The sequence below is a fragment of the Pholcus phalangioides genome, unplaced genomic scaffold (assembly GCF_987345545.1).
Source record: "Pholcus phalangioides strain wild (caught in Gottingen) unplaced genomic scaffold, Ppha-v1.0 ptg000015l_1, whole genome shotgun sequence".
NCBI classification, from domain to species: Eukaryota; Metazoa; Arthropoda; class Arachnida; order Araneae; family Pholcidae; genus Pholcus; species Pholcus phalangioides.
Genome location: NW_028301608.1, coordinates 36,740,624 through 36,762,670, shown reverse-complemented (window position 1 = coordinate 36,762,670; position 22,047 = coordinate 36,740,624). Strand labels below are relative to the sequence as shown.

The 22,047-nt window shown below is 34.2% G+C and overlaps 1 protein-coding gene across 1 annotated transcript in view; it reads left to right on the top strand.

Annotated features, from left to right (window-relative positions):
• Positions 1-22,047, top strand: part of LOC149075940 (uncharacterized) — a 42,417-nt gene that overhangs the window by 18,451 nt on the left and 1,919 nt on the right. The window contains exons 2-10 of the mRNA XM_089243457.1: positions 2,984-3,182; positions 5,268-5,392; positions 7,175-7,264; positions 8,679-8,813; positions 9,292-9,432; positions 10,865-10,930; positions 11,707-11,838; positions 13,758-13,877; positions 16,981-18,873. Coding sequence (XP_089099583.1) covers positions 2,996-3,182; positions 5,268-5,392; positions 7,175-7,264; positions 8,679-8,813; positions 9,292-9,432; positions 10,865-10,930; positions 11,707-11,838; positions 13,758-13,877; positions 16,981-18,873 — 2,889 coding nt within the window. The 5' untranslated portion in view covers positions 2,984-2,995. The remainder of the gene's footprint in view (positions 1-2,983; positions 3,183-5,267; positions 5,393-7,174; positions 7,265-8,678; positions 8,814-9,291; positions 9,433-10,864; positions 10,931-11,706; positions 11,839-13,757; positions 13,878-16,980; positions 18,874-22,047) is intronic.

The window sequence follows — 22,047 nt, the reverse complement described above, 5'->3', positions numbered from 1 at the left end:
TATCTATTCTATATCGATAATATGCCCCTTTCCCCCCATGGTTCTACCGTACATGTACAATTTATACTATAATGTTTAATGCTCTTATTTGTATCAAGAATCGTATCAGTTTTATAATCTCTAACTTTTTCATGTACGGAAATAAAATTGAAATATTCATCGTTTCGGTTTTTGAACGGGATTACTATCCCTGTGACCCTAAAAAAATTCTTTTGACTTCTATTAACGGGGACTATAAACGGAATAAAACTGCCATAATCTTATAAGTCCATAGCGGAAGCCTCGGCGCTCATAGTATCCGGTTGGATTCTGACGTTTGACCGCGGGATCGCGCGATAAAAAGAAAAACGTGGAAGGGGGAGAGAGAGAGAAAGGAAAACCGCACTTGATAAAAACTGTTTTTACGTCAAATGATTTCCATTTCTTTGCCAGAGTAGAAAGAATTAACAAAAAAGAAGGAAAAATAAAATGAATGAAAAAAAAAAGCTAGCCCTCTCTAGTTTCATTGATAAATGTTTTCTCTGAAATCGCTAAACTCCCCCCCTTCCGTGTTGCGTTTCCATCCTTTATGCATACTTTTAATAAAGCTTTACATCTTATAATGTCATGAGTGTTTTTCCTTCATCCCTTATTGTGGTTTAACATAATAATCTCAAACGAACTTACAGAAATTTACAAAGGAGCTGTTTATTTTCCTCTTTTCTCGAAGAAATATAAAGTATATAATTGCTTAAATATCTAATAAATTCATGACTACAGGGAACATACTTTCCAGAAATTACATGTCGTTTGTAAATTCATCATTTTAAAGATGGAGTATTCAGTCTTGCTTTATATTTGATCGGAAAATATTCTAAATATATTAGTTTTGATGTGAAACATTTTGCGTTTAGATACTTATTCTTTTTAATTCAGGGTGGATAGATTTTTCCCCTTCAAGGATTTTTTGTGTGTGTATAAAACAGGGGTGGCCAACCTTTTTCCAAGCGGTGCCACAACCACTATTATTTACGACGCTCGTGTTGCTCTACGTATTTTAACACCCAGACCATACGCCCTGTTTTTTACGGGACACGAACATTCTCAACGTTCTTGCAAAATATTGTTCGACTGTCTTCTAATAAAAATTCCCGTGTGTCACTCTTTTGAGTTCTAAAATTTTTTTTAGAACAAATTTAAATTTTATCCTATTTAATCGAAAGATTTTTTTATTTTATTAAATTTTAGTTAAAGATGAAAAACAGGTTAGAAAACGCATTGAATAGAAAGTCATGACATAGTTCATTATTTTAAGAGAGCCTGCTACACTAATAATGCAGGTTTGGCAGCCTATAATTTTTGAAAAGCGTTCGCGCGTGCCACTTCTGGCATGCATGCCGCGGGTTGGCCACCCCTGATATAAAACAAAGTTCCGAAAATCAAGCTTTCATGATTTCGGGAATTTTTTATGGAGCACATCTATATAATTAACAATCGGCATTTGCAACAATGTTTTATGTATTTGGAAGTATGGAACCTAAGATTGATCTTCCCTTTTCTTTTTTTTATGTATGTTTAATTTCAGAGATTTCCATTAATTTTCACTTTAAATGTTTTTGGTGGAGAAAAATTATCTTTTGCCTCATTCATTATTTTGTACATGTAGCATGACAAATACTGGCGTCAAATACATAAAAAAAATTTCCCTACTTGTGTGTGTGACTGTCAAATCTAAATTGAGACCTTCACTGGGATGTCAGATTACATGCATGTGTATAACTTATCTTTCATGAGTCAGTGTCACCTTACAAATAAGTAGATATCATATGTCAGTTATATGTTATAAATATCCCGTGTAGATAACTTCTTGTATTGTTTTTAACATTATGTTGAAATGTTTTTATATTAATGTTGTCATAAAATCCACTAGCTTTATCGCGTATTTTTCTTTTTATTATTAATGTTTAAAGTACAGTTGAAATTATGAGAATACCTGATCAGTAGAGTAGATAATTGAATAATTTTTCTAGTCCTTTCCCATCTCAATGCAGGGAAAGAATAAGATAGGTGTGTAATGAATGGCACTATGGTTTGAAAAGATAAAACACTTAATTGAATAGGTTTACTTATTTTCCGTCAGAAGTCTTAAAACACAATGTACCTAACACTCCCTTTGGGGATTATGAGTTTTTATGCTCATTATCTGATTTACCTGTTTGCTTAACACTGGAGTTTTTAGTTATGGAGTTTATATATGTGAAAAGCGACATTTTGATAAGTTTGTGATTGAGTACATCAGGGCATGACTAATTTCAGGTGCCAGGTCACCACGGTGACTAGAAAATCAGTATTGGCACCCAAATTTTTCTAAATGCAATTGCTGAATTGGAGTTTAAGGACGACACAAAATTTTGATTTCATTACAGTATGTCTGTTAACATGGGAAGGAGTTCTGTCCCAGGAAAGTAAAAAATTGCATAATTTTAGACTGTTTTTTCTAGAGCAAAAGCCATACTTGTCTCCGAATCATCAGAAATCTGTATCTGAAAAACAAACCCTTCACAATACAAATTAATGAAACTTTATAAATTTGGCATTTCTTTTGTGACAAATTAACTACATTATTTCACTTCCCACAAATTTAATGATCTTTTTCACAAAAATAATAAATTTTCACAAAAACAGAATCCTATAAAAAAAAAAAACAAATTCCCTGGACAGATCGTAAAGATCTCTTGGGAATACGTGATGATCATATTAAATTTAAAAAAAAAAAAGCCTGTATAGATCCTTGCTACATGCAAACCTGGTGCCTGGGATTTGTTAAGCCCTAGCTGAAGTGAGTACTGTACTTTTAATCCTAATCCATTCGATTGAATAGTTTTTCAATATTTAAAACTGTTTTCATAGAAATCTATTTTTGATCCTTTGTTCCCATTAAAATTCCTAATAATGCATATTCATGTTATTCCTTTTTTGAACTAAATTGGTTTTTTTTTTCCAGGGCACTTGAAACATGAAGTCAAACAAAGATGCTTCTAAGAATGAGGAAGAGAAGAAAGACCGTAACCATACTTCTTACAGTGAGCTTCCAGATGAAGAAGAATCTCCATCCTCTCCTGCTAAAACCAATAGGAGGGAAAGCAAAACCAGTAAGGACCTTAAAGATTCTTGGGTTTTCAGGCGGAACAAAGCCAGTAAAGGTAAGCATACTTAGTTATCAGTTGAAAATTATTCAATTTTTTGTAATTTATTTCATTTCTTACTGTATCAAACCAATTGTCATGGCAACTTACTGTGTGAGACAGAGTGCAGTGTGTTCCATAAATTAGTATATACTTCAAAAATTCATAAAAATTGAAGGAATTGGTATGTTTGCAAAAGTTATTTTTGTGAAGAGGGATTTTTTGTACAGAAAAAAGTTTTTAGTTCAAATTTTTGTCAATAGAGAACTGAACCTTCATTCAACCTCTTCTTTGTCTGAAAGGTTTGTAAAGCTTCAGCTGGTAATTCGTGGGTGAGGTAAAGCAACTTCACCAATAGTGACAATGTCAACATCGCAATGAAAACCTTTTGAAAGTGCCAGCAACAGAAAAATTCAGAAACAAGCTGTTAATCATACACACTGAATTTTACAGAACTCTGATTGGCATATTTCCAGTGATTTGCTTTCGTGCAGCACCCTCTATGGATGAAAATTTTAACTTTTTTTTGTATCAAAACAATCCCCTTTTGTGGGAATAACTTTTTTTGTAAACCACATTCAAATTCAGTGGAACCTCGATATAATTATATTCTGCAGACCAAGAAAAATATTGTTGTACAGAGACTATTATATCAAGAGGTAGCAGTTTAACATCAGAATATATGTTACTGCCAAAGCCCGAAGTGCGGCCAATTTGTGAGTAGGCCGGCCAGCCACTTTGGCCAAAACTCTTAGAAAACTTGCAAAGTCTGAATTGCATAGATGATTCTGACTTTGGCTGGCCATTTCGCGAAATGGCTGGAGATCCTTAGCCAAAGTTCAATGGGCTGATGCATGGTAGGAGCCAAATTACTTTTTTTGTAATCGCCAACTTGTGATACATGTCTATATATCAAAGGATGACTTCACTCTCCGCTACCATACGAAGGTTTGAACAACTGGCTGTTGCGAAGATGAATTTTTTTGAAAAAGAGAAAATTAAACTTTGCAGGGAATTGAACCCAGATCCTTTCACTTTCCAGGTGAATCCCCTAGGCCACTAGACTACAAAGGCAACAAATATTTCAATCTTTCCTTGGAGCTCGTGTGCACTAAAAGGGACTGTACACATGGGACCTGACTCATGCCAAGCTCACAATTGCTGACGCTGCCACCAGATGATAAGTCGCCAGAACCAAGGGGCTGAGGCCATTTGCCCCCCCCCCCCACCCACCCAATAAATTTTTTAAGTGGACTGAGCCCTCCCCACAATAATTTCTGGAAAAACAGTGCAATGTGCATTGCGTTTCCTCTCTTGGTATGCACTTTAGTCCCGTATATACAGGACGACCAGCAGCTCTTTCAATCGCCCTCCCCCAATGTTTTTTTCATGTTGGAGCCTCTGCTGTAAAGCTGGCGTTATGAGATGCAAAGAACATATTCTGATTGACTTGAAAAAGTTTTATTTTTCCTTGTGCGAGGGAAAAAAACTGGTTTTTATATCTTTCATTTTCTGAATTTCTTTGTGAGGGTTATTACATTTTATGCATTTCCAAAAATTCCAAGTTATACGTTTGGTGAATTCTGCAGGATTTGAAGTGTTATAACTCATTAATTATGCGTCAGATTACAAAATCGAAAACACGTTTCCATATCAGTTTTAGATCACAAGGAATCACATAGATAATTATTGGGCGGTTGATAGTTACCACCCTGTATACATAGGCCTATTCTTGTAATATTTTCCTCCTTTTGTAATTGAAAGCATCACTTCTTGCAAAACATTCTTAAATAAGCAATCAAACATCTCAATCATGCATTTGAAAAAAAAGTTTTTTATACACATAGGAGCCTGCTTGATATATATTCATCTGGATTGTTTTTTCCCTCCTTTAATACATTTATATTATAAATTGGAAATCAGACCAGGCCCGTTATTTCAATTTTTAAAGCTGGGGGCTACTAGAAATATAAATTAATATTTTTTAAAAAATGAGAATAGAAATAAGACTTCCTTAACTAGCAAAACATTTAATACAGATTCCACTATACTGTTATTTGCTGCAGTTATCTGTTGATATAATTTTGTTTTTAAACTTTCCAGAGAAAAATGATCCCGAACGATTCAGTGGTGATGGTATCAACTTCAAGGCAAAAATCATTGGTATCGAAAGTGTCTTTGAGGCAAGAGGTAATCGGATGTGCCAAGATGCTTTGCAGAAATTGAAGGTAAATTTTTAATTTACTTTTGATGTGCTGAAAAAATACCTTGTGAAGATATTTTTGACACTTCCTCACTTTAGTTGTTTGTTCATTGCTCTCCATAACATTCTAGAAAAGAACTATTCCATACATAATCATCTAATGATCAATATCGCCAATTGAATTCAACAAATATCAGTGGCAGCTTGCGGTTGGATATTTTAGGGAGGGGGCAGATTTCCAAAAATATAAAAAATATACTGCCATCTATCGGTGATGATATGTAGTCAAGTACATGCAGGGCCATAACTAGGATTCTTGCTGCCCCTTCCAACTTAAAATTTTATAATTTTATATAATGATGTTCTTTGTTTCCCCCCTAAAACTTGCCGTTCCCTAAATTTTTCTGCCAGGGGCAATCACCTCTGCCCTCCCCCTCTTCCAGTTCTGGCCCTGAGTACTATTTACAATTAGTAAAGCATTACACTGCATTTGATAATTTTTGTTTATCAAATTATTTTTCACATCTGTATATCTATGCAGTACAAAAATAATAGTCAAATCACGTTTTAACTAATACTGTTGGAGAGAAAATCTTGTTTTTTACAAAAACTTTTCGAATTCTCCAGATAAGTTTACATAGTAACAATGCAAAAACTTGGAATTCCTTTATAACAAAATTTCGTTACAACAAAGTGATTTTTCTGGTCTGCTGGAGTTTGTTATAACGGGATTCGACTGTAATGCTCTATCAACGCAACATTAACGTAAATAATTTGCGTGATGAGCCTTATCGACATCTTAACATCAACATCAGAAATTATTATTTAGGTTCAGCAGTTGCTATTGGCAATTGTTTTTTTGTAAATTTTGAAAATTCATATTATTCTAATTTAAAAGATTTATTATATTTTAGTGATAAAGTTTTCTAAGTATATAATTTTCTTATATCAAATATATTATTATTTTTTTATATTCAAATATATTCCAATTTAAAAACTAAAAAAGATGTAACAGATTTAAAAAATAGCAGATAGATGACAGCATCAACATCCGTGGTGAGTTTTTTGTGCAGCCAAAAGTTCTAAAATCATAATTAGATATTTTAATTAAAGAAGTTAATTTACATTAATTACAAAGAAAAACATGTGGAATTAACATCCAATTTTTTTAAACATCTCAAATATGCTATTTAAGTAACCAGTTATCTTATATAATCCTTATATAAGTCCTTATATATCCTTATATAATCCTCGCGATGCGAGGATCCGGGTTCGAACCCCACAGTGGTGGTCGGCTGAAGTTGGTTTTCTGTGGTTCCCAACTTCAAGGTGCAAATGCGAGCCGATCTCCCCGTTAAAAAGTCTCGCCACAGAGAGCAACAGTCCTACAACGACAAATCATTCAATCATAACACTTCACTCATAGTTAGAAAAACTGGTGGCAGATGGCAGCACTACACATAACAAGCATTACAGAGAAACAAAAACTTCACATCAGGTTTCACTACACGTACACGCACATTCCTGCATGTACCCATTCGTTGGGGGTTCCGCGGGGGAGGGTGTGGGCGGGGTGCATGTGTGGTGTAGCAGTAGTAGGTAGGGCCTCCAAAAAATGGCTCGGGGATCCATGATGTTCTTAAGTCAGCCACCTCGTTGGGCAATTTGCCTGTTGTGGCGGGGTATTTGTATAAAATATTGTGCAATTTGGTCATGAATTGGGGGGGGGGGCGGTCAAAAGTAAGTTAAATTTTTTTTTTCTATTGCTTTTTATTTTAATATTTTCATTTCTTTTTCATATTAATAGGTTGCGGTGAAGTCATCTGGTGAACACAAGCATCGTATATTTCTGAACATTTCACTGCTAGGAATTCGCATAAAGGATGAAAAAACAGGGGTAAGTATGAGATACAATTACTCTGCATAATATATATATATCGCTACAGTAAAACCTGTATTAAGCTGAAACCTGTCTTCAATGAAAAAAAATCATGGTCCCGTGATTTCAATGTCAAAATACATATTTAAAAACCTGGATTAAATAGAACCTGTCTAACATGGCAACGGAAAGGAAAATTGTACCCTTTAATGGAAAATTTCACATAAATGGTGTTAGTGTTTGGTGATCAATAGATCAAAAGGTCATACAAAATGTTAAACTGCTTCACTGAAACTGTTTACGCAATCTATGCTGGCAAATGTGAGTTCTACATCATCCACCTTTAGGTTAGCAAAAAACGTTTTTGTACTTGATGCTAGGGCTTTGATAAGCCATATGTAGTAGAGCAGTTGCTTTCTTGAATTGTGACAAAAATTTTTGGAAAAGCATGCTTTTCTACGGGAGAAATCAGAGTAAGGGTTGAATTTCCAAATGATATACAAGGCTTACAAAGTTGTATGCAAGCTGTGTACATTCAGTTATTGCAAGTCTGAGCAAGGCCAGAATTAATTAGATAGAGGAAAAGGGCAGGTGCCCTTTCAGCAAAATTTAGGGATTGCAAATTTTAGATGGGAACAAAAACACCGTTATAAAATCATCGAACTTTACAGTGATAGGTGTGGCTAATTCATGTTGCTCTTTCCCTCACAAAATTTCTAGTTACAGAACTGATGCTGAGGATTACATAAACATTATTCCTTACTTTCTTCAACATTTCCTTTGCTCAATCCATAACTTTTTCGTCTAATAATTTTGATACCAATGCCATTCCAAAACTTTTGACTCCTTGAAAAGCTGAAAGTCATGCTTTCTCCCATTTGAAAATGATGTACAAATAATATAGGCAATAATGTACAAACAGCCCTACACGACAGATATTGCCACCCTAATTGAAAATTTTTGAGGTAGTTAAAAAGAATGTAAATGCCGTTATTTTAGAAGAAAAACAGTGTAGGTTGGAATTTTATACAGATGCTGTCAAAACCTAAGTGCAGTATTTAGTAATTATAAACTAATTAATTATTTTATTTCAATTACATGAGATCGTTACATAATTTTACACATTATATCAATTGAACCTTTATTAAGCATAAACCTGTGTTCAATGGAAAAAAATCTTGGTCCCTTGTGATTCCGTTGAAGACAGGTTTTACTGTATAATTAATTATTTTGACATTTGTGTCTAAGTGAAACATAATAGCAAATATGTACAATTGTTTGAAGTTTGTATGCATGAAGACTATATGAAAGAGTTTAATGTTTTTGGTACTTGCAAAACAGTGTGTTTTTATTTCAGCTTAACTATGTAATAAGAATGTGAAAGAGAATTAGTGCATGAATTTATCTGAATTATATACCTGACTTTTTTTAGGAGGTTTTACATCACCATCCTGTCCATAAAATATCTTTCATTTCTCAAGATGTCAATGACAGCCGATCCTTTGGTTATGTTTTTGGATGCCCACAGACCGGTCATCAGTTCTTTGGTATCAAGACTGAAAAAACTGTAAGCTGAATTTGTAACTTGTATATGTAAAGTTTCAAGGAAGAGGGAGGGTTTGTTTTAATTGAAAGTTTAATGAAAAGTTGATCCAAAATATAATCAGTATAGTATAGGTCAAAAATAGTCCAGATTTCATAATTTTTACTATATTTTGAATATATGTTGGACTCGCATTGTTTTTCAAGCAGTAAAAAGATGTTTTATTTTTAGTTAAATTTTTAATAATATGAGGTTGTAACCAATGTTTATATTGAAGAGGAGACATAACTGGTGGTGCATCAGAAGTGACTAAAATTAATAGCAAGATAAACTTGACCATGTATCAGTCATTTTCTTATTTCCTTGGATGGAGGAGGAAAAGGGTATCTCCAAATAAAAATGGTTTGATACAAATTTTAAAGCATTTTCCATGCATAAATTTAGTTACTGCGTATTTTAAAAGTTAAAATTTTTTTTTTTTTTTTTTCATTTGTTTTTGCAGGCAGCACAGGTTGTATGTGCCTTAAGAGACTTGTTTCATGCTGCCCTGGAGCTTAAAAGGAAGGAAATTGCAAAAGCCATGGAGCAACAGAATGAAGAAGAGGAAGAAGAGAACAGGCGGCATGTTAACGGCAGGAGAGAGGCAAGTCATGTTTTAACATGAGTTTGTGGCTTGTTTAATGATTGTTCCATTAGCGTGATTATCCGTAAGAATGAATGAAATTTGCAATATGCTTTGTTGTATTTGCGGGTGGGGAGAAGCTAATGTCAATGATATTTGTCATCAGAATTGAATCTTGTGCTTGGAGAAGAGAACAAATGCAAACACTTGATTTTTGAGAGAGAAAAAACCAATATTTAAACCCTTTTACTACCAAATTTTGAGGAGGATATGAAATAATTAGCATGTAATTTTTTGGTTGGTCATGTTAGTTTTAAGGCCTAAAAAAAATTCAAAAAGTTATTTAGTACACTGACAACGTTATCAGCATGTTAAATACGGTACAATGAATTAATATGATATTTAAAAGTTTTGTCAGCATTGTACACTTATAATAAAAATAAGTACTAATTCTCAGATATCATAACCTTATAATGAAAACCTGGTACATAAAAATTCTCAACTTTACAGGAAGAACAAAAAAAAGGTTGGTATGTTCCATTGAACACAAAAGGAGTTAATTTTTTTTCTGTATAGAGAGTGGATCATTGCCTGTATTTTTTCTAAAGGGGTCATTCGGGTGTTACGTCAGCATAGATGAGGGGGAGGAGATTCCCAATTTGCTGACTTTTCATGAAAAGGGGGGGGGGGTTGGATAATGCTTACGTCATCAACCACCCTTTATGAAAATATGAAATATTTTTAATGGCATCTTACAAGGTGCGCCAAAAACGAGAAAAACCTGCCCTGAGTCACTTGAAGTAACATTCCCCCTATTGATAAGTGCCCTACAGATCCACTTTAGCGACCTCTAAATGTTTCGCAGATCCAAGTGATCTGGAAATGTGTCTGGGCTGCTTAAGTACTCTGGAACTGTGCCACGCATCACTCAAGTGATCTGTAATTATATGCCACAGATCACTTAAATAATCTGAGAATGTGCAGCGTGTAACGTGAGTGATGTAGAACCACACTGGGAACCGTTTAAGTGCTCTAAAACTATGTCACATGTCACTCAAAGGATCTCTAAATGTGTCACAGATCATTTAAGTGTTCTGGAACCGTGTCCCGGGTCATTTAAGTGATCTGAAAATGTGCCACAGGCCATTTAAATGCTCTGGAATTCTACCACGGGTCACTTGGGTGATCTGTAAAGCCACAGTATCACTAGTTCACAAATTTACCTTCGTGAAATTTTGATAAGTTACTTGTTGCATTTCGCCATCTGAGCATGGAATTCACCTTTTTCCACTCATTATTTTAATTTATTTTAAATTTTTTTATCATGTTAAGTTTTTATTCAACATTTTCGTCCCACACTATTGGAACATTTCGGAAACTTTTTCAGTTATGAATATATATCTCTTCACACAGTCTTCTTTACATATACAATTTTCTTTGGGCTTTCTTTTAGGCTTCCCCAGAATCAACAACAGATTCTAAAAATACAAATGGCAATGCTTCTGAACCAGTTTATTCGGTAAGAATCGTTTGTATTCAGAATTACTTGGAGTTTGATGTGTAACGGATATTATATATTTCAGATAATATATTATTGAAGGTACAAATTTTATAAAATATTTTTAAAAGACAAAAATAATGAAAGTAATTTTCTTTGTTTTTTACCATAACATATTTAGTGAGTTGATTAAAATTTTGTATCAGATATTGAACAAAATTTTCTTGGGCCCAAGACTCAAGTTCCTTCTTTATGTTTTCTCTAACACTGGCATTTTGAAATTTCAAGAGATTTATTCATATTTTGAGGTGGTGAACAATTTTTTTTTTCGTAATTTAATCTCTGTAGTCATTCAAATGATTTGTAATTAGCCCTTTTAAGATTCATATTTTCACAAAATTTAATCAAGAGTTTTTACATATTAGTTTCATGTTGTTATAGATCCTATATATGTTATAGCGGGAACATATATAGTTAAACATTTTCTATTTCCAAAAGATCTGAATTTATATCCTGAGCGTGCTAACTGCTGTTGTGGGAACAACATTGAAGAGAAAACAAATTTTCCAAGCCTTTCAATTAATAATAAATTTTGAATTGCATTCTAGTTCCCCATGTTACTTTTGTATGTTTAGAAAATTTGTGGTCATATAAACTTTTTGTAAATTCCTATTTGTCTTGTAAAGTCTTTAACTGTTTCTTATTACACAGTATACTAATGTTGTTTTTTGTGTGTCCATATTTCCAAAATGTAAACATGAGAGATTTGAAAATATGTTTACATTATTTCTTTGTAGGAGCCAATGAACGTGAATGGTGTAGATGGAGCTAATAAATGTGATAATAATGCCATAGTAGCTGAAAACTCCACAGACTTTGGTGTGGATAACTTATTAGATCTGAAGTTTGAGATGGATACATTACAGCAGGTAGGACAGCGCTAGAATGATTCCTGTTTTTTCAATACAATTTCTGGGGAAATGATTGGAATTATTCATCTACATCAAAAATAATTGAATCATAATGTAATAAGAATATTTGATTGTTTTCTCTTATCATAATAATATAAGAGATCAATCAATATTCTTTTTATATTTTTTTATCAGCATGCTTAAAAGTTATTGGTTCACTCTTGGGAATAATGTAGTTTTCATTATATAAAGTAGAACTTGGCTAATTCAAACTCTTACAAACTCCCCTTGAGTTTTCTATCTAATTTAATGTTAAAATTTCTTGTTTAATTCAATTTTTTTTCCAAATGTTTGAATAATTTGAAGTTAGAGAAAAAATCATGATTTTTGTACGAGCAAATTTAGTTTGAAAAAATTCTACAAGTTGTCTTCTCTACCAAAGTCTTCTCTACCAAGTTGTTAAAAAACAAATGTTCAACAAATAAAAGTGTGAATATTGTTTTTCTCTCTACCGTTTCTTTTATAAGTTAATGCCCATTTTAACTTCGTCCAGCTGGAGTACATCGAGAATGTGTACCACTTAACACTGATTATGTTGTTCAACCTACAGATCAAGGTGTATCATTCAAAATCTGAATCGCTAAAAGTATGGAAAGTATGGAAGTACAAATTGTAATACATTAATGAAAGTATATTTCTTTGATAGTATAATTATAAGCATGATTGGGAAAGTTTCATAACGGATGATCATGAATCATTCCAGAAATCAAACTTTGAGCATGGTTAAGAAATCCTGCAGTGATTGTTGATTTTTTTCCAAAACAATGGAATCATGTAGCAACTAAGATCAGTTATTATAATTATCAATTATTTGAATTTGAGAAAGTTTCATAACTGATAAAATTTTAATAATTGATAATTATCATATAAGAACGTTGATTAAATTGCAATTTGTAGTCATGTTACAGATTCAGGTCAGATAAATTGGATAATTTGAACTTTTTCCAATGATTTTGGACTTAGAATTAACCAAGTTCGACTGTAATCATGTAAGGGACATACATCTTTATTTATAGCTCTGTTATTGTGATTGCAGTATGGTTAGTTTCCAACTTTGAGGCGCCAAATGTTAGCCGGTCCCCCCATTTAAAAAAACTCAACAGAGAGCAGACAGACCTACTACTGGCATAATATGGAAATTCAAGCATTTACCATCTTTATTTCAAAGTATGGAAAAAGGATGGCAGCACTAGCAAGAACATGAAGGAAGCATAATTCTGATGACATCAGGGCCACACGTACAACTTGGAACACACATTCCAGCATGTATCTATTCCTTAGAAATTCCATAGAGGAATGTGTGAGAGGTGCATGTACTGTTAAGTACCAGTAGTCCAGTTAAAGTATGAACTGTTATATAACACAAAATAACCTGCCGAGTTGTTTGCTTCTGAATTTGGAAGCCAGATGGCAGAACTTGAACACGTAATAGGCATTCTTCAAAAAAAAAAAAATCACATTAGGTGCACAGCACATTCTGACATGTACCAATTTTATTCATCAAGTTGTGGGGAATATTTATCTGGAGGCAAAATATCTAGTAAATATTAATGAATAGGTTGATTAGATTATTTTTTGATACATTCTTGAACATATTGTAATGTTTTTTGTGCCTAACACCAATTCATTAATAAAAAATTCAAAATATTATTCATAAATTATGGTTCTTTGTATTTTCCCCATGTATTTCTGTTATGGCTGCCTTTAAAATTCAGTTTTTTCCAGGAATTTTTCCAAAAAAAATTAGATATTATTGTTTGGATTTCATGAGTAGATAATTAACCAGAGCGATTCTAAATGTGAATATTTTGATTTATATAAATGTAAAGAAATATGAAACTCTTGGAATTATATTTTTCTTCTCGTTTTTAAAACAGGGTATTACTCAGATGGATCATAGCATGGTTTCTGCAATATCTCATGGTTTTGGAATCTCATTTTCTGAAGATGATAACTCGGTATCGAGTATTAGCTCTTTCCCTGCTACTCCTCGGAAAGTGAGTAAACTGTATTTATATACATTCAGTGCTATAACTAGGCAGGTGCACCTGCACAGGGCCTATTTGAAAGGGGTCCTGGAATGGGTCAGAAGGGGCCTAAATGCAAATTCTTGCACAGGAATGCTAGTTATGGCACAGTATTTACTGTACATTGCTCAGAATAATATATTCCAAATATTAAAATCCTCTGGATTTTCTTCTATATTTAGAAGGTAGTGTCCTGGTTCATAAATGTTTTCGAAAATATTCAATATTTTGATAAGCAGTGGAACTTTGATAAAATGAGATACTCTGCAGAACATTTTTTTTTTTAAATTATTGTAAATTGTTATTGTTATATATTTGAGAGAGAGATAACATATGCAATCACCTTGCACCACTGAATTTATGCTATTCTTAGCATAGTTTTTTTACCTCGGCTAATGAACATTTTTGTTTACATGGATGTACATGCTAACATGCTGTCCTGTTGTGAGCAGAATTCCCCCCCCCCTCCCAATTATGAAATTACTGTCACCCCTATTAATTTGTATCTGCATCGGAATCACTCCCAAAATTTTTCCTCTATTTTCCTTTCAGATATCTTTTGAGCTATAGCATGTAAAAGAATGAATAAAAGCTTAAACGAAATTCCTTTTTCTACAAACAAACCTAGACTTGAATGTTTTCAGTTCACACTCTTAACATCAAGCTTCAAGAATGTCTGAACAGTGGTTTATCTTTTCCATCTGTATAGATGAGACAGGGAAGTGAGCTGACCAGGACCATTCTAGGAGAAACAAATGCCATCACCGTGGCCCTGCTGACCCACATCATTTTATCACACCTTTTTATTTTACCCACAAACCAGACTGGGCTGTGTACACTGTGTAAAATAAAAGCATCTAAATATCTTTAGTATCTTCCTTTGAATAATACTTCATCTAATTGTGAAGTTGTTTATCTCGGCCTATTATCAATTTTTTAATACTTATTTATAAAATGTATCTTTAAATTTTGGGCCAAAACAAATTAAATGATTTTCTATAGAAATCTATGAGAAATCCTATTTCCAGCTAAGGAATGAGATTTCAGAATGAATTATCTTTGTCAGTGGCACTATCACTGTAGCAAGATGGTACCACTGTAGCAGGTATCAATAAGCAAGAACACAAAACAATCACAATTCTAACAACATATATACACTCAGAACACACATTCCGGTGTGTACCAATTCATGCGAAATTCCATAGAGGAATGTGTACAAGGTGCATGCGTGGTTAAGGAGTAGTAAGTGTCACTGTTAAAAATGTATATTAGGTATATATTGTCCATTGCATGCTAGAAATGTGAATGTACAAACTTTTTCCTTTTTCCTTTTTCAAAAGTGTTGGAGATAAATATGAATAAAAACCATTTCTGTCAAGTAGGTTGCTCATAAACAAGTTTTTAATAAATCACTTTCTTCAATGAAACCCATCAACATGGAAACCCATATACATAGGAGTGCAATAAATATGGAGAAGTGTTGCATATCTAGAATTTATCCAAGTATTCCCTTGGGGAAACAGAATAAACCAAAGACCCAGGTGCTCATATCTTGCAGGAAACCTAAAACCGCTAATATAAAGGGATGTAGTAAGGACTAAATTTTGGAGTTGTATCATAGAAGTCGGAGTGTAGAGAATTTCTTCTTGTTTCATTAGTTTTGATACAGGTCAGTGAAGTTAGTGCTTGTTGCATTCTAAAACAGACCACTGCCATTGACTAAGCTTGTTACCGTAACATCAGATCTAATAAGGACTATTTCCAAGGATTGTTAAAAGAGATGGCAAAATCTTGGCAAAAAAGTGAGAAATTTACCGATATACAAGGTAACAGCTACCATAGCCAGGAGGAAAGCACATAATAGAAAAACACAATTATAAACCTTGTATTCTGGTTTTTTGTAGAATTATCTTTTCCTTACCAAGGTTTCAAGTTGATAATCATGACAACCAAAATTTAAATTTACCACACCTCATATAAGAAATGTTATGTTGGCAACAAACTATGAATATGTTACACACCAGAAAGAAAAGTTTGAATGAAGTAATGAAAAGCAAAGGTTCTTTACCTTTGGCACATATCATTGCTTTTTTTTTTTAAGGAAAATTAACTGGTTATAAAAACATGCTTAAACAGTTATGTTCTAAATACACACTATTTATATGGAAAGCTCCTGCAAGTGATATTGCATATAGATATATAAAAAAATATAAATATATATTACATTATGCAATTGTCAATTTTAAGAACCACCATGTTGATGGATAGTTTTCATTAGTTTTTTTTTCATATTTATATTAGCATATATATATATATAAAAAACTAATGAAAACTATCCATCAACATGGTGGTTCTTAAAATTGACAATTGCATAATGTAATATATATTTATATTTTTTCTCTATTTTTGCCACTGTCCCAGCAATTTCTGCCGGCAAAAAACACCAACCCTGAGAGTAACATGGTTAGAACCAGGTTTAGAGAACCGCATTTCCCATGTTCTTTTTTCTCCAAAGACATTGCACATGCTCGTGGCATGAGGGGAAACAATATCTTGATACATATCAGTGTTTCCCAAAGTAGGCAATATCGGCTCCTGGTGGGTGATGAAATGGTCCAGGGGGGCAATAGAAGCTAAAGATTTAACACAGGATCCTATGGGTTCACTTAAGCTGGGAGCGATGAGAGAAAAAAAATTCTGCTGATGAAAGGGGGGGGGGGTGTAATGTATGTTTGGAACAAAGAGTTTTGGAAATTATGATATGTCAATGAACCCTGCTCCAAGATAATATAATAAACTACATAAGTTAAGAGTATATTTATGTTCTAAGATATTCACATATATTCCAAAATATTAATTTGAAAGCATTCGCTATGCATTTAATTTTTTATAGGTCATGAAGCTTGGGCATTAATTTGGGTTATATTATTGCAATGCACCCATTCTAAAAATTACATTCATCTTGCAAATTATTTTTTGTTTTTGAATGCTAAATGTTTTCAATCAAATAAATGTAATTTTTTCACAATGCAATATTTTCTTCATTACAATATTTTTATATCTTTCTTTCTAGTTGAATCGTGTTTCATCATTATATCATGAAACACTCTCTGTATCTTCCCGATCATCTTCTACTTCAGATTACACAGTCTCTGCTCATGAAGGTTTGTCTGAAAATTTTGCTGCTTTCAAAAGTGGCACTTTCTCACCTGTACCACCACCTGTAAGCTCAGTGGCTGAAGTCTCCCTTCCACCACCTCCCGTGCCACCACCAAATCCACCTATGGAAGATAAATATGCAGTGTTTTATGAAATAGACAACTTGCCCAGTGTTTTTGATAACCCATCATTTGTTAGCTCTACAACTGGTGTGAGTTATAATATATTACCAGATTGCACGATGACCAATGGAACAACAAACTGTTCAAGCTCTGCATCTGATTTACTAGAAGATACTAAATCTGTTCCTGCTGCATTCACAGAACTTGATCCACTTGGAAGTCGACCATACGTTGAAAAGCAAGATTTCTTCAGTCAAGTGAAAAATCCTCCAAAGAAAGTGTTGAAAGATCTGGCAGGAAATAACTGTGATACCTATAATTCCTTTGACCAAAGTATGCAGTCTAATGTGAATTTTGATAGATCTGATTCAATTGTAGCACAAGAGAGGTATCCAAATCCCTTTGCATCAATACCTCAGACTCCACCAAAACTACCACCAAAACGCTCTTACACTGTAACTTCACCTCCAGCAGCAACTGCTTTCAGGCAAAAAAATTATGACAATGTGGGGGTGAATGTTACAAATCCGTTCAATCCATTTGCTGCTGGAGATAACTTTGTAGATTTCCCACCACCAGATTGTGCACCTCCACCGCCACCACCTCGGCAACCACCAAAGGATCCTGAACCTCCATCTGTCCCTCCACCACCTCGACAACCCCCAAAGGATCCTGAACCTCCATCTGTCTCTCCACCTCCTCCACCAAGACCTCCAAACCGATCTTGTGCTGGTCCTACACCACCGAGACCACGTCGTAAAGTGTCATTGGGTTCAACAAATGAGGTTTGGTTCTCATTCAATCAAGAAGAACTGAGCTCTGGCTCAGCTCAAAGCACTTCTTGGGTAAATCCTCCATTGAGCCCTCCTTTACCAATACCGCTGCGTAAAGTAGTTTCAGGAAATAGGTTTGAATCCTCAGTGCATAAGAGTTTCAGTGCTTCCAATAGCCCAGCTCCAACAAAAAGGTTTTCAAACCAATCTTCAGAAAAAGAGTCAGACAACAGCGCTAGTTCAGTCTCTGGTGGTCGAAGAATATTGACAAAACATATGTCTATAGCTCAGGAGGACCCTTGGGCAGATGGCTTGAAAGCAGATAGATTTGCTCCTTTCCAGTGTTCATTTAATGAAAGCGTGCCCGAGAAAGATGCGCCAACCAATGAATGTGCATCAGCTAACGAATGTGCAGAAGTTAATCATATATTAAGTCTCTCACCTCCTCTCCCACCAAAATCTACCAAGATAGCTAGGCCAAGACCTTCTCCAAGCCGAAAAATGCTTTCAGCTCCAAGTGACAGTTCACGTTCCTCCTCAAACTGTTCATCGGTAAGTAGTCGTAATGGTGCTTCTTCATCTAGTTCTCCTAGGTATTCAAGCCTAGATGAAAGCAAGAGTGGTCAAGGATCTGATGTCGTGTTTCACAATTCTTCAAGCAGTCATAACAGTACCTCATGCTTCAGTGCTAACCATGAAGTCAGTGCAGGGGAAAGGTCTTCCACAGCTAGTATAGAAGAAAAACTCAGTCCGTTGAGTCCAGACAGTATTTTTAGAAGAAAAAGTGATCCGTTTTCCGATGATTTTTTTATGTCACTGCCAAAAAAACCTGTAGCTGCTGCGGGAAAAACACAGCAGAGTGACCAAGAGCAGTGTACCAATGACTTTCAGGCAGATTTTGCAATCGATCAGGTAAATTTAGGTTTTTTTATAAAAGAAATTGTGAAGTATCAATCTGATCCCATTTCATTCTAAGATTTCAGTTATTTGTAATCCAGTAGATGCCACTTATTAGAATCATGGATAATGTTTTTATTCGAGTATTTTATCATTTTCGTTAAATATGGAAGTGGCCAATATCATAACATGAGAAAAAAATTGCTTATAGTTATCAGAACTTTGATTTATGTTATAAATTTTTTTTTTGTTGTTGCAATTTTTCTTCTTTTTTGCATATTTTGAAGCTAAGCTTGAACCAGAGTAGTCTTTTCTGTAAGTTTACTGTTGTCAACTAAGTTTACTGTTGTCAACTAAGTTTACTGTTGTCAACTAAGTTTACTGTTGTTTTTCTGTAAGTTTACTACATAATCTGCAAGATTATGTAGTAAAGGGTCAGTGGGAGGTCAGTGGGCTCTTATTAACAAAAATTTCCATACTAAGCTCACAATGTCCTAATTGGGTCGTAACAGAAATTATTGGAAGTGGGGGGGGGGGGCTCAGCCCCCTTACAAAATTTATTGCCCCCCCCCCCAAATGGCCTCAATCCCTAAATTCCAGCGTGTATGAGTTATCCCAATTTTCATAATAGATGGCACCACTATTCCATAAAATATTTATGTATGTGTACATTGCTTTTGCAATGGCTTTCCTATGGTGAAGGCTCATTTAATTTATTTTATTTATTCAATATTGATTGGCTGAGGCCTATACAAGAGGATGCAGAATTATGAAAGTCAAAGGAAAGTAAAAAAAAGTTAATTTCTTCACAGTTCATGGTCAGTTTCCTTCAACTGACAACATTTGCTGTTCCTCAGCCGGAAGAATTTTGCAAGGAAATCTGTAGACTGTAATATGCATTATAAAAGTTCCCTAATTCCTGATACAATTCCATTATTGACACATAGATACAATACACACAATAGACTATTCCGTTGTAGCTCCTCATAATTTCTGAACAAAAAAAAAAACATTTTATCCTGAAGGAGGGAAAAATCCTGTTTTAGAACAATTTTTTTTAAAATGCACAAGTTTATATTTTGAAACCTGTTATGTATATAAAGAGTGGGAAGGAAGCAACAGTTGTCCTGTTTGATTAAATGGGACCCATAGTCATTGTATTTTCAGTCAAGACTTTTTTTGGATACACTTATCGATTGGTTATTGTTATCAGATCTAAGTCTTAATGTAATATGTAATCACAAAAAGCGGCGTGCACTGTAATATGTTTTATACCCTGTACAGGACTGGAACTAAAGGGGGGTGGGAGGGAACAACTACCCTGGGTAGCAAAATTTACTGGGCAGCAGTTGTAGGTGGAAACAAAGAACACCATTATAGAATTATCAAATTTTAAAGTTGGGGGGGGGGGTGGCAAAATGTTTGCCTGGGTGACAAAAATCCTAGTTACAGCCCTGCCCTGTAGGAGAAAACCTGATAAAAATAAACAAGAAGTACAGGGTTCACTATGTTTGGCAACATGGCAAGATTCAGCTGAACATTGTCCCATTTATAGTTATGCAACAGGCCTGGCCACACTCTTCAAGGGGCGTGCAATCGATAAGAAATGAGTTTTTTTCCTTTTTTTGTATCAATGAAACGAGGTGACTAAAAATAAAACTATGACAATGATTTATAAAACTCAACATAGGTCCAATGCAAGACACCTCAATAACATAAACCCATTAGAACAAAAATTTCGGCTCCAAGGGGATGTGTCAGCTAATTAGCTGGGATTGACAAATCCTTAATATCATAGCAAGTAAAAAATAAATTTGTATTGTAACAACCATTGTTAATGAAATGAAAGACATAACTTCAGCAGAGCCAGTTCTGGAAATTTTTCACGTGTAAGCCAATAATGTTTTAATAAAAAATCGACCCCTCTCTTTCAGTGCTGTCCTGAAAAATCTGCCTCTTCAGTTGTCACCTTCTGTAGCCATGTAGCTCACTGGATTCAAGTTCCGGCTCTGAACTTCAGAATAGTTTCCTTTTCTTGGTGTTTTGTTTTCAGTAAATTCAGAATAGTTTATTTTCAGGAATGGATTCCTAAATTGCATTTTTTACACTGAGCAACAAATTTTGACAAAGTTTCTGCGTCTGAGACAAAAGTAGTCATTTCTTATGTAATTTGATGTGCTGAATACAAATTTGAACATTAAAAAAAAGCTGGATTGGCTATGGCTTTCTTTGAAATTATATTGCACATTTATTACATACATAATAACGCAATACATTGAAACACAACATAAGTATATGCAAAAGAAAATATATACAGAATTAAAATTCAATTGTTGCATAAAAAATAGGGAGTCTGAGGAGAACAATAAACTCAGAATTTATAGCTGTGCTTTTACTAACATGGGGAAAAGGAGGTAGGTTACAAAAAGTTATAAAAAAAGTCGACAAAAAAATTATTTTGGACCATTTTTGTTTAAAAAAATGCTTGGCTTTCAAAAATTTTGGCTGAAGCATAAATATTTTGTTAGAAATTTTTCATGCTCTGCTGATAGGATGGGAAAATAGTATATATTAAAGATTTATGGGACCCAAAAAAAAGTGTCTGTTTATGGGGAAAGTGATAGCAAACACGAAATGCTTGTTATGGTAAGTTTCACTACTACTAAACCATACATGCATCTTGTCCACATTCCCACTGTTGAATTTCTAATGAATTGGTACATGTTGGAATGTGCTTTTGCATGTTTTGAACCTAACTGTATAGTTTGTTTCTGTGTAATGCTTGTTATGTGTAGTGCTGCCATCAATTTTTATAACTGAGTGAATTGCAGTGATTGAATAATTGTACCATTGTAGGCCTGTTGCTCTCTGTGGCGAGACTTTTTAAAGGGGAGATCGTCTCGCATTCGTTCGTACCTGTAAGTCGGGAGGTAAGTTCCATGGCAGAAAAATATTTGCACATTGAAGGGGGGGGGGCAGTATTAATTTTTTTTACAATGACCCTATGTCTGCGAAGGGTAGGCCTGCAGCCAAAATTTATCCTTTCTCATCTGTTTCCATCAAATGTGTTTGCTCATAAACAACAGTGGACACACTAATCTGATACGAATCAGCAGGGCAGCAATTGAGGGATGCAGGAAGATTTGGTGCCCTGGTGCCAAAAGAGAAGGGGCTAAATTTCACCCTTTA